The sequence below is a fragment of the Microtus pennsylvanicus genome, chromosome 16 (genome assembly GCF_037038515.1).
Source record: "Microtus pennsylvanicus isolate mMicPen1 chromosome 16, mMicPen1.hap1, whole genome shotgun sequence".
Classification (NCBI taxonomy): domain Eukaryota; kingdom Metazoa; phylum Chordata; class Mammalia; order Rodentia; family Cricetidae; genus Microtus; species Microtus pennsylvanicus.
The window spans coordinates 3,901,798-3,921,440 of record NC_134594.1 but is presented as its reverse complement, the minus strand read 5'-3'; the positions used below and the strand labels follow the sequence as shown (position 1 = coordinate 3,921,440).

The 19,643-nt window shown below is 36.1% G+C and overlaps 1 protein-coding gene across 14 annotated transcripts in view; it reads left to right on the top strand.

The window, feature by feature from the left end:
• The window catches only part of Nlgn1 (neuroligin 1), an 856,909-nt gene that overhangs the window by 393,456 nt on the left and 443,810 nt on the right, over positions 1–19,643 (top strand). For 11 of the 14 annotated variants that reach the window (XM_075950399.1, XM_075950402.1, XM_075950391.1 and 8 more), the window contains one exon: positions 12,478–12,630. In XM_075950399.1, coding sequence (XP_075806514.1) covers positions 12,478–12,630 — 153 coding nt within the window. Of the gene's footprint in view, positions 1–5,053; positions 5,114–12,477; positions 12,631–19,643 lie in introns of all 14 variants that reach the window. The other 3 variants (XM_075950390.1, XM_075950389.1, XM_075950392.1) reach the window with 1 other exon arrangement.

Below are 19,643 nucleotides of genomic sequence, written 5' to 3'. Positions count from 1 at the left end.
GAATGATACTGGTTTACACAGTTATGCTTTAGTGATTATCAGTTTGATACATGAGAAAATGTTGACTAATAAACTCTGCTGCTTATAAATTCTAGCATTGTTTTTCCTATGAAAACACACAGATTTTTCAAAAACTTGATCCAACTCTTATTTACTGGCTTTTGTCTCATGGTTAAAGAACACTGTCAGAGCCCTTAAATGCTTTCATTCTGTGTACGTGACCTTAAAAATTATTCATAGTCAGTTTATATTAAAGGCTCCAGGGTCAAGAGGGTGAGGCAAGACAGCAAGGTCATTAGCCTTCTCTTTGTCATTCTGTGACCTGCAAGGGCTTGGAACTGTAAATAAACCTCAGAACTCCAGAGACTCCTCCCTGCAGAGGGGCGTTTCTCATGGCCAACCTTCTAAGACAGCCACCACGAATAGAATAATACCATCAGCCTACCTGCCTATGTCAATCTGTGTGACTCAAAGTCTGGCTAATTTCAGATGAATTGAAGCTATAATGAAGGAATTTATAATCAGTTCTAATGTATTTGAGAACCAAAGTGTATTAGCCCTTCATCAAAGAGAATGATAAAAAGCAGCATTAATATGGGTGGATGGTAATTATTTCAGAGCTCATAATTATTCTCCAGTTAACTACACAGAAATGCTGATATTTTTATTCCTCTTTAAAAAATAAAAGGCATCCGTGGTCAGATTCCAAAATGTGAGACTGCATTGCTCGTCCTCCACTCGGGCCAGGACTTTAGTTGTATTTATGGAAATCACAAAAGAACTCTTGAAATTAAATGAGTTTGAAGTTCATGGTTGGGTGTTCACTGTAGCTAGTTTAAGTGCTGTTGCTTCCCTCTGAATCTATTTATTGCCTATAGGAGATATAAAATACAGTAATTACTCTTACTCCCTTTCAAAATGACATGAGGTCTACTTTCCTATTAACTCTAATGAGAGTTATGTGTGCATTCCTCTGGGAGTAGAGACCCAGTGAGTTTCAAGGTAAAATAAATCACTTCTACACACAGGCTGGAGTGGTCGCATTTGCTTTATAGTTGATGCTTTGAGATGGCCGTTTAAAGCTGCGGAGGCGGAGGTTGCCCTGCTTGCTGTGGGAAAGAAGCCTAAGGTGTGGTTAGGATGTTGCTAGTGACTCTGCTTCCTGTTCAAAGGGTAGAAATGTACCCTTGGGGAAATCAGGATGCTAAACTTTTTAGGAATGCATCTTCTTTGAAGGGTGAAAGCCCACCTGTTACAAGGGCACTAATGTGTTTACAATATTATCTTTCTGTTAACAAAAACATTTAAAGATCAGTGGGTCTATCAGTTCTGACACTTTAGGATAAGGAAACAAGAGCCAGCGTTGCTGATAGGGAGTGGATGCTGGCTTCTAGCACTGGGTTAGGGCCCCTTGAAATCATGTGGTGTTGCATTGTGAACCCCAAGCTGTGTTTTCTCCATTCAAGTCTCCTTAAAGAAACCAGTCAATTGAGTTCTCTATTGGACCCGATTAGTTTGTTTTCAGTATCTTTAGGCAGAGATCTGAATGAAATCTGTTTTCTTTATTTTGACAGTGTTTGCCCTGAACTGTTATCCTTTTAAACTTTAGAAAAACATTAGATAGAAAATCTTGAGGGTAAGAAAGTACCATTATGTTCAGGTCATTAAATCACAGCTATAACCTATACTGGAGTAACAATTTGATAACATAATAAAATGGTATTATTTGATATATTAAAAATAAGTATTTAGTTGAGATAATTCAACTTCATCTTCCTCTGATGTTGTCTTCAATTATTTATGATACCAAGTAAGTATTGATGTATGATTGTAGTACTCAGGTTGACTATAGGTATGTAAACAGTGTCCTCTATGGGGAAGAGGCAGAAATCTTTAATTAATAAATAAATAAAAAATAAAAAAAAGTTCTCTGTCAACAGAGATACACACCCCCCCCAAAAAAAGAGGCACACAGCTTCCTGAGGACAGAAAGGATAGCTCAGCAACTTACAGAAAAAGCTCAGTTAAGCATTCTAACCTTAAACCTTCTCCGACCTGCACCTAGAATGATTTCCATGACTTCTCAACTTACTATATAGCAATGGCAAATTAATTCCCACATGCAAGGCGGTGGAAGAAAGTATTTCCCAACCCTCTCTGACTGTTGCTTCTCACTCAGGCTCTTGAGGGAACCTGTCGGCATGCAAAGCATATGAAATTGTTAACTCAGGAGCTGTCTAAACTAAATGGCTCTCAATAACGACTGTAGAAGTTGCATTAGATATCCCAATGTGTTTTCATTCAAATTGTCTAAGGGAAAGATTAGCACAGAGCCTGCTCAAGATAAGAGGAGTAATCTCAAAGTGACAGGATTTAAATTTGCCCTCAAATATTATCAGACTAATGAGTCAGCAAAAAAAGGAGCAGATTTTACTAATTTTTTGAAATCCAAGAATTAAGAAAATTGAGTAATTTAGTGAAAATTGGAAAGTTGACAGAGATTTACAAGCAGTAAGTAACATTGTTCTCAATTTGTATTGCTTGCTAGCCAATAAGTAAGCCATATATATGAATATGTGTATATATATATGTGTGTGTATGTACATACGTGCACACACACATATATATATACACACACATATATATATGTATATATAATATCATCTTGGTAAACAGGAATGTGAAAAATATTTTTTATTTTATTTTTATTTTTTTAAGAAAGTAAACAAGCTATCTTTTTTCATTATACATACCAACCCCAGTTCCCACTCCCGTCCCTCCTTTCATTCTCTCTGCCTATTCCCCCACCCCACCTCCCATCCACTCCTCAGAGAGGGTAAGGCTGACTGCTTTGGGGAAGGTCCAAGGCCCTCCCTACTATATCTAGGCCAAGCAAAGTATCCATCCAAAGAGAATAGGTTCCCCAAAAGCCAGTACAAGCAGTAGGGATAAATCCAGCCATACAACTGTCACACACATTCAGATAGTTTAGTCCTATGTTTGTTCATTCCCAGTCTGGCTGGAGTTTGTGAGCTCTCATTAGCTCAGGAAGACTGTTTCAGTAGGCGTAACCATTATGATCTTGACTTCTCTGCTCATATTCTCACTCCTCCCACTCTTCAATTGGACATTGGGAGTTCAGTCCAGTGCTCTAAAGCTGGTCTCAGCCTCTGTTTCCATCAGTTGCTGGATGAAGGTTCTATGGTGATATTTAAGATGATAAATATTATTTTAGTATTTAAAGCATATTTTGAATTGGAAATGTTCAAACGTTCCAATTCTACAATTTTAATATAAAGAATTTTAAAATATTTTTATTTTAAAGAACTGATTATTAAGTTAGTAAGTGTCAGAAAACCCTCTGTGCTCTTTTGCATTTGAAAAAGATCTTATTACATATGGATATCTGTGAACTTACCACTGAAAAAAAATTAGCATGGACTCTTTCTCTTATCTAGGTTTTTTTTCAGCAGAACATATTTACAGATGTGTTTATTAAAGCATAACCATATGGGTTTTTTTTTGCAGTTTTTTGCCTTTATTTTGAATGACCTTGAAACCATGACCTTGTAGTTGAAATGTTTTTATATCACTAGTTTTTAGTTTTCATATTTTAGATCTCACCAGAGACTGATATTTGCAGTAGTATTTCTCTGACCTGAAAAAATAAAATCTTGTTGTATCTTATTTTTCCCTTTTGTTCTTGGTTCGGTGTTTTCTATTCTTTGAGGGACGTTATGATAGGTTTTGCTTTAAATTGCAAACATAATGAAAAGTCCTTTCAAAAAAGGTGGACAAATCTCTCTCAAATGTTTACCAATGCTTTCCTGTGCTGTATGCTTATAGTTATTGCTTGCTCTGTTGTTGGAATCAAGCCATGACTGTCCATTCCTTCACACAGTTTTCTAAGACTCTTACATTATGCATGACAAAATTCTTTTGATTATTGCTATGTGACTGGCTGTCTTTTTATACAGAGTGTACTTTGTTTGTAGTGACTGCTTTGCATGAGGATTATGAAATGTCATACAAATGAAATGGTTGTGGAAATAGAAAGGTATTCTGGGGCTTGACTTGCTTTTTGTGTGCTGAGTATGTCAATTGTGTGACACTTAAAATTACTTTCATGTAGCCTTTGACTTCCCCCTTTGGTGTGTTCACTTCTGCTAGCAGATTAACACTGTTAGGGATAATACAAACATGTATTAAATGTGTGCAGTGTTTCCTACAGTCAATCTTCTAAAACACGATCCTATTATAAATCAGTATACTGGACATGAAATTGCACAATGGCATGATTCCATTGTTCCATAAAGTTGATTTTGAAGTATTAGTTCTTCAACTAATTCTATAGCTAAACATGACTTCAACTAATGGTACTTTTCTCTGTTAAGTAACAAAATTATTTGTTGATATATTCATGCATGTGGCAATTGCCCTAAATCCACAACTAACATTTAAATTAAAACACATGGGGGAGTACTTGTGTCATGACAAGTAATTTTAAAAAGTCACAGTTTTTTTAAATGTATAAATTAAAAATGTGTAAAATACAAGTGATAATGATCATACGAAGACAATTTTTTAAAGCAGAAAAAGAACAACTTACAAAGAGTTTCTGTCTTTTTTTTTCTAGAGTTATCCTCTGGTACCAAGTTAAAGAATAGTTTGACCTGCTGTATCTTTATAACTGTCAGAAATTTTGATTAGACAGGACATTGAATAAATTAAGTACATTCAACTAATTAAACTGTTTACTTTTTATACGCAATGGTATTTTTTACAAAAATCATTCCCTTGGCCTATGACTCAAATACTAAGTCATAGTATATTTTGAATGATGAAAACGTTCAGAAACCAAATCAATGAGATATTTTGGGGAAGGGGAATTTTTTCTTAAAAAAATTAATCAACTGTGATATATCCACATCCCCACTCTTTTTTTTTGAAATATTCTTGATAATTTTAATATTTACATTTATTTTTCCCCCTCAGTCTTGTTTATTCTTGAATTGTCTTTTTTTTCCCTCCATTTCTCCGTTCTCAATCCTAGGTCCCCTTACAAAGAAACAGACAGATGATTTAGGTGATAATGACGGTGCTGAAGATGAAGGTATTTTTCCCCCACCAAATCTATTTGCATGACCAGGATTCCAATCACTTTCCCTACTCCTTTCTATTTTTTTACTTCTTGTCTTTTTTTGAAGAGTTCTCTTTTTAATTCTTGTTTTTGATGTGTTTTGTCTTCTTGCTTGTTGTTACATATGAATATGCATTTTAAATTTTTTTAAAGTGATTGTTACGTTTTACATTTTGATGCCAACCATTAAGATGTTTTAGAAAGAGGGGCATTTTTTTTTTTCCTTTTTGGTTTTCTTGAGCTGACTTTTGATATGTTCCATCCCTGTTTTGACGAACCGCCACATTTCTTGAACTAACAATCCCACATGTAGTCCCTGTGCTCATTGCATGTGCTCTAATCTCTGGAAATATTTTGGCCAGTTTGACTGTGTATCATTTTTACATTTTTTCTTCCCTTTTGAAAAGTACTCCTTGCTCTACTAAAGGAGAGGTGAGCTGATACAAAGTGTTTCTTGAGCAATGTAATTTAGGTTTTTTTTTAAATCCTCTTTTGTGTTGATATTCTTAAATATCACATCAGTTAAATGGTATTATATAAACATCACAGGCACCACAACTGTTAGGCGAGTAATGAAGGGTAGACACGTAGCCCTTGGTCCCTTAGTGTTGATTCATGATGCTGGAGACATGTTCAGGGGTGAAGAACTGTCTGTCCTCTTCCAGGACCCGAGTTCGGTTCCCAGCACCCATGTGAAGTGTAACTCAGTGTTGTGTGTTCTCTTCTGGCCACCCTGAACGCCTGAACTCGTACACATTCACACCCAAACACAGATGTGCAGTCATATATTATTATGAACTAAAAAATACATCTTGTAAATATTTTAATAAATTTAATAGGTATTTCAGACACAAGATTACAGATATGTTTTTTCATTTAAAAACCAAGATTACAGGTAAATCTTTTCATTTCAAAAGGTGAATACATTTTATATAATCTAATAATACGAAATAAAATTTTCTAACATTCAAAGTATTATCATCCTCGTATAATGAAAGATTTTCTACTCCATTAATAGGGGAATTCTTTTCTCTTTTCTTTATTCTTACAGCCTACAGTTTTGATCAATTGGTAAATCTAAGCACCTGATAGCTCTCTTGAAGTCTGTCTTCCTACCTGATATTTAACTAAGTTTCTAGAGAGACTACTGCTTAATTTAGCCCATCATCTTTCCATTCAGGATTTTATTTTTAATGTGCATTTTGTTTGATTTTTGATTTGCATGTTACACTAATTATAAGATTTAGAGAGGCGATTAATACAATGTACAATTTTACATTTTCCCTCAAGCCCTTAGATCTCAAAAATAAAAGAATGTAAGAAGGAATTTCTGAAAGAAAATTACCTGTTCCTAGGTCAGCAGAACTACTACCCTCAAAAGTTGAAGAAATCCATGACTAAATCGTCTTCATAAACAATTTGAATCCATTTATTTTAAAATTTTTGATACATATTCAACAAGCTCTTCTACAATAGAAATTTAACTGTTAGAGGTAACATAGAGAGCTTAATTGTTGTATCTTTAAATTTGTATTTTATAACATTTAAGAATTATTAATGGGCTGGAAAGATGTCTCAGAACTTAAGAGTACATATTAATTATCTTAGTGTTCTATCACTGCGAAGAGACACAACAACTAAGGCAGTTTTTAAAAAGAGCATTTATTTGGTGGCTTGCTTACAGTTTCAGAGACTTAGTCTATTATCATGGTGGGAAGCAGGCAGGATGCAAGAGAAGTAGATAAGAGTTCTCTATCTGGATCAATGGCAGCAGACAGAGACAGACAGACACTGACCCTGGCCTGGGATTATAAGTCCTCAGAGCCCACCCCCATGCCACAACTCTGACAAGACCCATATGTCCTAATCCTTTCTAGATAGCCCTTTAACTGGAAGGAAATGTGAAAATATGTGAGCCTATGGGGGCCAATCCCATTCAATCCAACTCGCTGCTTTATTGGAGGTGCAAAGTAGAAAACCCAGCACTTACCCACGCAGCTCACAAATTCTGTTATTCCAGCAACAAGAGGTCTCATTCCCCATCCCCTCAAATTTCCTAGGTGTGTGCTTGCACGCACACACACACACACACACACACACACACACACACACAATAAATAATTAAAAAAGAATTGTGGCTACAGTGTAGTTATTACTATTTGATTATACATTTATTCACCATGGATCCCAATGTAGAAGTAGGCATTAAACACAAGTTAATCACTACTATTAATATTAAGTAGTTAGATATCACTGCCCAAGACATATAATTTCCAGTGCTAAATAGTTAAAGTATAGACTTATGCTAAGTCAGATATACTCAAAGATTCAAAATACTTCTAGGTTATTGCAGGACATGGGTAGTGTTCTAAGATTATGGTCTAAGGATTGTAAAATATATAAAATTCCCTGAAAATCTAAAATCCAATACATAGTATAGAGACCTGCATTTTGTAAAGTCCAAAATTTAGTAATATAGTCTCAAAACTAGAATAAATCATTACTCTAGTTTAAAATTTTTCAGGTGTTGAATCAATCAGGTTATTTTTTCCATTGAGAACAACAGCTTAGAATAGGTACCTTTGAGTATTGGTAGTGAGTTAATCCCTGTAGCACCTATATCTAGTTTACAGATCAACTTTGAATCCCATTTACCATTTATAGTTCATTATTAAAAATAGCCTAAGCACTGGTTACAATGTCAGGTCTCACTCAAGGCATGGGAAGCCGTTTACCAGGGCTACCAAGTTGAGGAACACTTCTCTTCTAAATGTTGGAAGCTGTGTGCTTTTCCAGCACTCGGTTCCATTGCAACCCACTCCTCTGTTGTACTGGGTGATTACTTCAAAGCAAGAAAGATAATTCAGATATCCCATGAGAAGGTCTGATGATCTCCTCTTCAGTACTCTTAGAATTATTTTGTAGATGCAATGCAAATCAAAATAATCTAATAAGCAGTTTGGATTTGTGGCGAATGTTGACTTGGCGTCACTAGGCACAGAGCAAAGGGTGAAAGGTCACTGGAGCAAGGCTTCTCTCCCATGCTGGACTCCAGGCTCTATAACAATTCTCCACAGCTTTCCTGTGACCATTGCTTCCCAGGCTTGTCTCAGCCACTGCACTCTGAGCTTCCTTTTAACATTCACTGCCCTTTGTCCTTTAGTTCCTTAACTGCACTGAAGATTTCTCTGCATTATAGACTGTTACTTCTCATCTCAGACGCAGTCATCTCTAGACCAAACACAATCACATCATTTTTAATTTATGATTTATAATAATCAAAAGAAGTATGTGTCTTATAGCCTAATCTGAAGTCATAAAAATGTTTCAAAACCGTATCCAACGTTTCTCTCAACCTAGTGTAGGAACTTACAAGATTGAAGAGATATATTTGATTGTGCCAAGAATATCCCAATACTATCACTTTAACATTTAGACAATTTTATTATCTTCATAGAGATTCAAGTTCTCTAAACATTGATCTTTAGATTCTTATTTATTTTGTAAACAAATGTTTGTTTTGTTTAACAAGAACAGATTAAGCCACACTTTCTATGTTGCATTAGCAGTTCTGAAAGCTAACTGGCACCCATAAAAGTGAGTGAAAGGCATGGACATGTTTTCAAGTGTCTCTTTGTATGTCTCAGACAAAAATTTAATTACAGCAATGCTTCACAAGTTAGAAACTATTAAATCCCCAAAACCTCTAAAATACGGACAATTAACCAGTCCACGGTCCTTTAAAAAGCAACAAAACACACATTTAAAGAATTTGCCTACCAGTTGTTCACTGACCATTGAAAGGGCCTGTGATGCCGAGTCACACTCGCCAAACACAGATTCTCTTATGATGGTGACATTTTTTACTGTGGCCTAAAATATTTGTAAATAGGATGCCATAGTTACTAAGGCTAAAGGTTAATATTCCAAATGTATTATTTCATTAACCTTAAAATCTTAGAGTTCTTTCTTAACCCTTTATAGGAAAATGATCCTCATCACAGGATTTTCTTTCCTCTTCCACTCCTTTCAATCTCCGTGTTTAACAAGGCCTAAAACAAGCAAAAGAATGATGAATATGCTTGTGAAGAGTTAATTTTGATTAGAACTAAGCTGGTGTTTTAAGAGCCCACGAAATGCCAATTTTAGTAAAGTCTGAGCTAGCTATTTATTCAAAATAAAAAATGTAGATAAAGCAAAAAGTTCCTGTATTTCATTTTTATGTAGGAAATGAAATGATAGAGGTTTAAATGTGCTGTGGTTCTAAAGCATTCAATATTAACTACTGAAAACCCTCTATCTAGTACAGGGTCTGAGGATAAAACAGAGATACTGTCAACATGTGATCAGATAGCAATCAATATTATGGTATCTGATATATCAATTCCGTTTATCAATATCTTGTTCTCTTTTAAAAAGCAAACTAAATAGTTACTATTTTAACTGCTTTTTATTAACAACAAAAAGACTTAGAAATTAAGCAAACAAAGGAAAATGTGCCACTCGGATAAAAAATAGGCCACTAACAACGAATTCCAGTTATTTTATGTTGGAGGATTCCAATGTGTTACAAAAGTTTCCAAATAGTAAATTAATTTACATTCAGAAATTTTAGTTATCAACACACATTATAGTATTTAAGTCCAGAATCACTTTAGAAGAAAAAAATTGTACATAGCATTATAATTTGATTGAAATTTTTACGAAGAAGAGCTCAATATTCAAACTTCTTAGGCAAGACCAAAAGATTTGAAAAGTTTGAAAAGTTGAATTAGAAATTCAAATTTACCCAAATATCTGTGATTCCTTTATGCATAAATTTCAAGAGAGAGAGAGAGAAAGAGAGAGAGAGAAAGGTGAGGGAGAGAGAGAGAGAGAGAGAGAGAGAGAGAGAGAGAGAGAGAGAGAGAGGAGGGAGGGAGAGAAGAGAGAGAGGGGGAGAGAGAGGTGAGGGAGGAAGAAAGAAGAGAGAGAGAGAGAAACAGAGAGAGAGAGAGAGAGAGAGAGAGAGAGAGAGAGAGAGAGAGAGAGAGAGAGAGAGAGAGAAGAGAAGGACTTGCCTAGGCACAGACCCTAGATTCTTCTGACAGGATTGCCCTTTGAGACATTGCCCATGTGGGTCTGCTGCAAGGTGTGGAATAGTCTTCCCATGTGTGCTAGTATTGTCTTCCAGGTGAACAGAATGGCTCTGCCAAGACTTCATTACTGTTCACAGTGGGGGCTTTGTAATTCTATGTAATTTTAATTAAAGGAGAATTCTGAAACAGCCTCCCTCTGCGCTACCTCCAAGCATACAATTAGCAGAGTACAGTGTCTGCTGCGAACAGCTCGGCTAATGATTTCAGTTTAATAATTTATTATTGCTTCTTCAATGCCAACCATACAAGAAAAAATAAGAAGCTAAAATTGTATGCAGCAAGCAGGCATTTTAGGTGTGTAGTTTAATCATCTTTGAAGGGATACCTTCCCGTTTCCATCTAACACCTCCACAGTCCCCTGAATCTTGATATGAGAGGGAGCATGGGCTGGAAAGTTGGCTCAGTGGTGGCACCCGGGTTCGACTGATAGCGTGGCCCTCATGGCAACTCACAACTGTCTGTACTCCAGCTCCAGAGGATCGTGGACTCTCTCTGGCATTCGGCACTAGGCATGCATGTATCCATGCAGGCAACACAACCCATGCACATAAAATAAGATTTAAAAAATTAAAATAAAATAAAAGAGGATGCTTTTGGCTGTGAGAGAACTGCAGGGCATATGTGGTGACTATGCCTAACAGACAGTTCCTATGGAAAGCTGTTCTCTCTGCTCGAACCCAGGATCTTCTAGTGAAGCACATCCATTGCGAGGCAAGCAAGGATGCTCGCACACAGACAGGCAGCGAGTCCTTCTAAATTGATCTTTCTTGAAGGGACTCCTGAGAACAAATGTAATGGCTAGTGTATGAAAATGTCAAAATGAAGCCCATTAATTTTATACTAAACTAAAATTCAATTATAAAAAATGAAAACGATTAAAAAATAACACATGTTCATTATTGGAAAAAAAAACAGTTGGGGGAGACTCCAAGCTGTGCCATGAACCACTTCCTCAACTTGGAAGTCTGAATAAACAAGAGAAACGGCAAGTTTTGATCTGAAAATGAGTTTTCAGTCAAAGAAATCACTTATCACAGTCAAAAAGAATTGAGACATGGGGCATTTAAATCGGTCATTCCTCTTTAGGGGGAGGACAAACAGATCCTAAATCATCACCAGTCTTTCTGTGATTCCTATCTTATGCTTCCAATAAATGCTGACGTCATGACTAAAAGCTTGTAGGCAACATTAGTTTGATTAAAACATTTAAAGAACTTAACCTATATTTTCAAATGACACTTTCAAGCAAGTGCTAGAATTAATATACAACAACATACCCCATATAATAATAACGTGCTCCACTTCTGAGCAGAAAGGGCCACAACTTGTTATAAATAGTAATTTTTACCTATAGTTATATTTTGATATTTTAATGTTTGAGACTGAATCAACACCACAGGTTAACCTTTTCAAAAGAAATTACTACATTTTTAATACTGATCAAATCACTTTTTATATGGTACTTCTTCATTCTTGTTGAAAACCACATAGTTGTTGTCCGTGTAACTTAGCAAAATAAAATAAAATTGAGAATGGGCGAGAGTCACATTAATGCCACCTGACATCTCTCCATTCTTGGCCTTACCGTGATGAATAATATGGCAACAAAGTGGGCCTAGTAAGAGCACATCAGCTACAGGGAGTAGTGCACATAAAAGTTTGTCTTGTTTTTCTCCCAAACACTGTGTTTGCTTTGGTAGGTGAACTCCGTGGCTTTTCTACAAACATTTTCCCATAAATGCATCACAACAGGTGCTCAGATGCGCGTAATTTTACTGTCTAAACAATCGTTTGACAGTACTTAAGCAGTAAAATTAAACTCTGGAATGAATATTATAATGGCATAATTATATTCACAAATGAGAGCACAAATGACTTAATGTAATCATGTTGTATTTGATACAAAGCTCCATAGTAAGTAGGGGAAGGGGCAGATTCCTTGGCTCTAAATAGAAATGAACCATTGTCCTTACTTTATAGTTTGTGGATACCATGCCCATCTCTTGGAAACAAAGTTTTAGGCAGAAAGTAATGGGTGCCTGTTGTTGTTTTCTACAATGACTCTTAATAAGAATTGCTTAAGAAACACTTTAAGAAAAGCAGCAATTTAAAATCATGCCTTCCTTATCATACAAATGTGCTGTTTTGTTATATATATTGTTGGGGGTAAGAATAACAGTCAACTATTTGTTTCTGCAGATATTCGGGACAGTGGGGGTCCAAAGCCAGTGATGGTGTACATTCATGGTGGCTCTTACATGGAAGGCACTGGAAATCTATACGATGGGAGTGTCTTGGCAAGCTATGGTAACGTGATCGTCATCACAGTCAACTATCGGCTTGGGGTACTTGGTAAGATATCTCTTGCGTCTTTCACCATGCATCATAAAGAACGTCATAGCTTTGTTTTGCTTTCTTCTTTGCTTCCTGATGGAATTTTTTTGAACCTAAAGTTTTGAATGGTTCTATGTGCTCATTAAATGTTCACACAAATAAGTACAGCCAACTTGGGAAAAATTCGAATTTGCAGCAGAAAGGTAATAGAGGCGTTGATTGTTTAGATGTACATCGTGGTTTGACTACACAGAAGCATGAAAGCTGACAATGGCAAAAGTCTTCAAAATGAGAAAAAAAACAAGTGTCTGGACAAATATTTACTTCTGTTGTTCTTTGGTGGAGCAGTGTTAAAAATATGCTTGAGGTTGCTCCTAAGTACAGGTTTAAACTTCCTTCTAGAATCGTATATGGACTAACTTGGTGAAGTTTCTGTTTACCATTGTCATGTAGGTGTTTCCTTGCTTCTATTTATTTGCAGTTCCAAATTGATTAAGAATTTTTTCTCTCAGTATATTTCTATTGAATAACTTAATTTGCAAAAGCACACAGTCATTGCTTAAGCTGACAGTCAGTTCAATTTAGTCTGCTCCATTGTTTCCAGATGGGAAACAGAGTCTAAGCCGGGACCCTTCATTTTGAATAAAAATATAGAGAAATTTTACTCTTTGTAAAATATCTTCATTTAATAGTCAAGTTTGAAAAGATAACTTGCTGTTCTACCAATTTAAGAAGTAGGTCACATTATTGGCAATGATGAAGAAAATAGTATTTAATCAAAATTATCTGTGGTATGTTAATGTAACTTGATTAAAAATAAAATGTATCTGCAAAATATTTCACTTTTAAATCTTAGTTGTTCTAAAACTTTTACCACAACTTCAAGACTCAGAATCATTGTCTGTAGATAAAGGGATATTCTACTTTTGAATTTTGTCTTCTAAATTTAGGAGAAATGCTAAGTTGTATACTATTTTATATCATACATATGTTTTTGCCATGTTGAGAATAAGGGCTTTTTACTTTCTCATCTTCCTTAGATATTTTGACAATGTGGTGGACTCAAGTGGATGATGCTATAACGGGCATCCTTTATCAGTGGAGGTAGAGTGTATTTCTGCAGCCCAGTGCACAGGGGCATTTTGCTGACCAGAGTGTATACTTATGCATTCTTCAGTTAGAATCATTTTGTTGCTTTAGAAAATGCTTCTGACCACTGAAAACTCTGCACATTAGAAGACAAAGAAGGAAGCGTTCATAATTATCTCTAAGTATCTTACAAAACGTTTTCAGATGACGGTTTTTGATGATGCCTCACCACTTTTATTTTGTAGTATTTACATTTTATACTATTTCTATAATTCAGTCATTTTAATAACTATCATTCTCATTGTTTTCCAAGTTTCTCCTGTTGAAAATCCCATGCAGTGACATGTTTGTAGACTAAAAAATCTAAAAGAAATTGCAAGTGTGGAGTTCGTGCTTGTAGCGACGGCATACGGCATCTTGGCTGACAATTAGTGTCATAGCACAACTCTCTATGATAAGCTTTGTGATGAAGCTAATAGAAATTTTACCCCAGGCTTCCTGTTTCCTTTTAAAAGTGTTATTTTTCTTTTTTATTGTGTCTTTAGTAAGGACTTCACAATGATCTGATTTGAATCCTCCATGCACGGTCACCTCTTGTCTTAAGAAACGACATCGTGGTTGGGTTTCAGGACAACAGATCACGCAGCTAAAGGAAGGAAACACTCACTCATCTCATGGCCTGCCTGGCTCAGAGCCAGCACTGCTGCCATGGAGGATGGGACTTTCTAGGTTTAGTCTGCTCTGTCTGAATCCCAAGGTTCAGCCTTCAGTTGACTCTTTTATTCCTTAAGCAGTAATCATATTTAGTCTGAGGCTGCTTTTTATTAAACTCTTAACATGAAAAATAATCAAAATTTGTTGGTGAAATTGTGTAAAGAAATGGTTCCCAACCCAAGGTTCACAAATCCCTTCTTTGCACAAACTTTTCTTTGGGCCTAAGACCACTGGAATACATGATGGTTCAAAAAAGTAGCAGCAAAATCATTGTATGGTTGCGGTCAGCACAACATGAGGAGCTCTGTGAAAAAGTTGCAGCCTTAGGAAGGCTGAGAACCATTGCTCGAACACATATTTTAAAGTATTAATCCTAGAATTAGTTAGATTTTGGCCAGAGTTTTATTTTCAAAATAAAACTGTTGGGGTTGTATTAAAATGAGATAATCGAAGGAAAAGTAATTATCAGAACATGTATTATAGCATCCTTCTCACAAGTGTCACATTAAACCAGATCAACAGTCATTGTGTTGAGCCATGACAATGAGGACTGTGAATATGTATGTTGTGTATATTTACCTAACAACAAGGTCAGCCAAGGATTCTTAGGCGTGGGTTCCAAAAGAACGGTGGTCAAGTTTGCTGTGAGGTAAATGCTGGAAATTAGGTATAAAATAAGAGTTATGCTGTCTTTTGATTCTTGTGTTTTGTTGTGAAGATGAATTTGGGAAACCAGTGAAAACTGGCTGATTATAGTTCTGTTGATCTGTGGCAATTGGCAGGCAAGCCAGTGTTTGGAGCACGTTTTTGCCACTTAGAATTTATCGTATTTGTTTTGCTTTTGCTTTTTGTGGTTAGCAGTGAAGTATAAATGATTCGGGTATAAAATTCATACGACTATCTGGTAACCAACGTTCTAGAATTAAATCGTCTCGTGTCAAAAAGTATTTTGTGCATTACCAATTAGGAGCAGCGTGGAGAAAAACTAAACATGTCGGTTCATTCAGGGAGTCTATGGTTGGCATAACTTCCTGAACTAAGAAGCTTCTGTGGTGTCCTTGGAAGAGTGGCACATACTCTCACTGAAGACTACTACACATAGCCTTTCCCGCTGAGATAGACAGCTGTGTGCTGAGAACATTAATGGCCAGTAAGGTTGACAATTCAGAGAAGAGGGGAAGAGGTAGGACTCTGGTTCTCCCCTCACTGTCTCAGATCGACTGTCAGTTCCTGGGGACCGTGTATCAGACAATAAGCATCTGGACAGGAGCTTGATCTTGCTCACAGTTTCGTACTCCTGCAGTTGTGATGTAGCTGGCTGTGTTTCTGCTTCATTTAGCATCTGCTGTTTAAAGCACTATTCCATAGATCTTGGAATTGAGTATATAATAATTTTTACTAGGTTGCATTTTAATATTTTAATTTATGGTTATTAAAATTGATTAACTTGCTTACTTGAAAAAATGCTTTGGTTATGTTTTGTTGTAGAAGAAAATAATCTATTTAAAATATTTAGATTGTACCCTGGGTAAATGTGTATTTTTGTTGCCAAAAAATGAAAATTATGATGAAATAAGTTGTTCACTGTGTAAGATGCAGTACATTCACATTTATTGAAAATGGAAACACTAAAATCGTAATGTATCTGTAAATCTCACAAAATATAAAATACAGTAAGCAATTTAATATTTGAATGAGTTTCAACTATTTTAAAATTACAATAAATTTATGTTACTTTTAGTATAAAATGAATGATTCAATGCAACGATATTTAAATTAGGTCAATGTAAATTTTGTCATCTGGTGGAAAAAGCTATCTTTGTCTGGGAAGGACCTGGTAGAGGTAGTTGTACAAGTCTTTATTCTAGTCAATATTATTTATATTTATTTTTGTTACTTCTTCGAACACACAAAGTGCTTTGATCCTTTTCCACCTCTAACACTTTCTAAACTCAATCCCCTTCCCTAACCATATAACTTGTATCCTTTCCTTGTTATTTCTCTCTTTTCTTTTTCAATGCCTCAAGACCAGTTAATTTATGTCACCTAAGTGTTAGTGAATGTGTGGTTTTCCGCTGTGCATGGTTGACTTAGCAAGTGGTAGACTCTTAGGGAAAGCTGTCTCTCCCTCTCCTGACAGCTAGCAGCTGCCAATAGTTCGGTGTCTTGTGGTGGAATAGTGTGCTCTATCCCTCTCTATGCTGAGATTTGATATGGTTAGGATTCGTACAGGATTTATACTCTCATGACTGCTGTGAGCTTATATGCATAGCTACCCTGCTGAATCCAGAACACAATCTTCCCTTGGAGTCATTCATCAGCCCAGGATCTTACATGTTTTATGCCCCCTTCTCCTGTAATGATCCCTAAGACATGGGAGAAGCTGTGTTTGGTATATATGTGTTCCCTTTATGTGTGAGCATTATACACTCTTATTCACCGAACCGTGGCCAGTCGTGAGCTGCCATCAGCTACAAAAAGGGCTATCTCAGACTAATGTTGAGATGAGTAGTCTATGGGCGCAATGACAAGCACTCAAGAGTGGTTTACTCTGTCTGGTTAGCATCATAATAGCAGTAGTTTCTCTCCTATGATTTAGGAACTGCCTAGCTATAAGTTCTAAAACAACAACAAAATATTGCTAGATATGGATTTTGGCTCATGTAGCAGATCTTAAATTCAGTAGCAAAGCAGCTTTTACTTTCTTGAAATTTATGCCACTATTGTACCAGTGCACACTCCTCCCAGGCTGGTGGATCCTGAGTGGACCAGTGCACACACATCCCAGGCTGGTGGATCCTGAGTGTACCAGTGCACACTCCTCCCAGGATGGTCGATCCTCATTGTACCATTGCACACACTCCTAGGCTGGTTGATCCTGAGTGTACCAGTGCACACACCTCCCAGGATGGTCGATCCTCATTGTACCATTGCACACACTCCTAGGCTGGTTGATCCTGAGTGTACCAGTGCACACATCCCTGGCTGATCACTTCTGACTGTACCAGTGAACACACCTCCCAGGCTCGTCAGTGCTGACTGTACCAGTGCGGACACATCTCAGGATGGTTGATCCTGATTGTACCATTGTGCACACCTCCCAGGATCGTCAATCCTGAGTGGACCAGTGCACACACATCCCAGGCTGGTGGATCCTGAGTGGACCAGTGCACACACATCCCAGGCTGGTCGATGCTGATGGTACCAGTGTGCACACCTCCAAGGATGTTGGATCCTGTAGTTTTCAGGACTGATGATAGACAGGTATGACTGAGTGATGGCTGATAGACAGGTGTGACTGAGTGATGACTCTCTTTCTTCTCCAGTATCTTACATGGAGTTTCTAGCAATATGAAAGCTAGCCAAGAGGGCTGAAGCATCCAGGATTCATTACCTCCAAAATTTGTCTGAAATTAAACACATTTTGGGAAAATATCTGATTAAATAGTTTACTTTGAAATATATACTTTGCATAAGGCTTTAGAGTGGAAAATATTGAAGTAAATTATATCTAATTGTATTAAATAATTGTAGTTTATCATGCTACTAAAGGCTATATAGTTCAAAACAATTTTTTTTCTTAACTTATTGCAAATCAATTTTAATAAACTTTGTTTTTATTCTGTTCAGCCTGGTTACTGAGAGTTGATGATTTTTATAACTAACCACATTGTTAACACTATAGTAAGGCTTAAAATACTAAAAGAGAGAATGCATACATACCTATTGCTTTAGTGTGGTCAATTGTCACCAAAACCACTCAAGTTAACAATATTCACTGTTATGAAGAATGAAAAGTAGGCACAACATTGTCATTTTTTAAAAAAAGTTTTATTAATAGAAAGGAGAATTGAATGGCAGAGGATAGTAATTTATATACTTTATTGTGATAACATCAATTCATTTCCATTTTGAAGGCATGGTATATATAATATTAAAAACATGAACTTTAAAAGAATAGAAGCAAAATGTGTCTGATGGGCTGATGAGGGCATGCTCAAAAGGATCTGTGTCTGAGCTCTACGAGATTTAGCTCAAGGGGATTCACCAAGTTTGTGGTATAATGTACATTCACATATTTGTATGCAACAATGATTCATGAAAAAGTGGCCATGAATTCGAACAAGAGCAAACAAGGGTTTGGAGAAAGACAGGGAAGTAGGGACAGCTGTAATTATATTGTAGTCTCAAAAATAAAAGCAAAAAAGTAAAGCGAACCATTTTCCAACTTTGCACTTTGAATTTTTTTAAATAGAGAAATGTTTGTCTTTTGTTTTTCATTCCCATCTGCCTCAATTAAAAACCAATCTCTAAAACAAAAATAAAAATAGCTACAAATGCAAAAATAATGTATAATCACATGCCAGATTTTATATGTTGTTGATTTCCTACTTTGTGTCCTTATATGTTATTGGATCACACAAAGGAAATTACTCTGCTCTTCACCTCAGATTCTCTTCATGGATTCCTAGTTTTTGGACAAGACCCTGAATTTACTGAAAAGAAGAAAGCATACCATCATTTCTTTATTGTTTATTTCCCCATATTGTTCTTGCCTTAAAAAAAAACTGAAGAAATTTGTGACAACTAGAGATATAACAAATAGGCTGCAATTTAATTTGGAAAATTAAACACTTAAAAAGAATTGTATGCCCCATTATTCAAAAAGCATTTTAAAGGGCAAGGCTTTGCGTGTCTTAATCACCACTGTCATGCAAAGGTACGGTGAATAATAATCAAATGATACACTAGTAATTTTTCTCACATTATACTACAGGGAAATTGATTATATGAGCTGTATTATTTTTATTTGCAACATAGAGTAATACTAGAATTGAGTGGAAATTATGTTACTAGAAAATGTGAAACCGTAACCAGCATAGTTCTTGTGTCAATTTTCAATAAATCCAACAGCTTAGCAGTAAATGCTCAGATTTCTACAGTGTCATGCAACAAAGTGCAAACCAAACCCAGTAAGCCAAGATATTTGCTGATTTTCATTATCAAAGTTGAAACCTAAATTGCAGTTCAAAAAGCAGAGATTTATGGTGGTCATAGATTTGTCCTGTAACATACCAGTTGTTTCAGCTGGGTTTTAATAAAGTGTAGGTGGTAATCAATTTTGATTGAGTGCTAGAATGAGCACCCTGGAGGAGACAGATTGTTTATTTAAGGAAAATTTAAAAAAAAAAACAAGCTAACTGAAACTTTGAACAATAAGCTGCGTG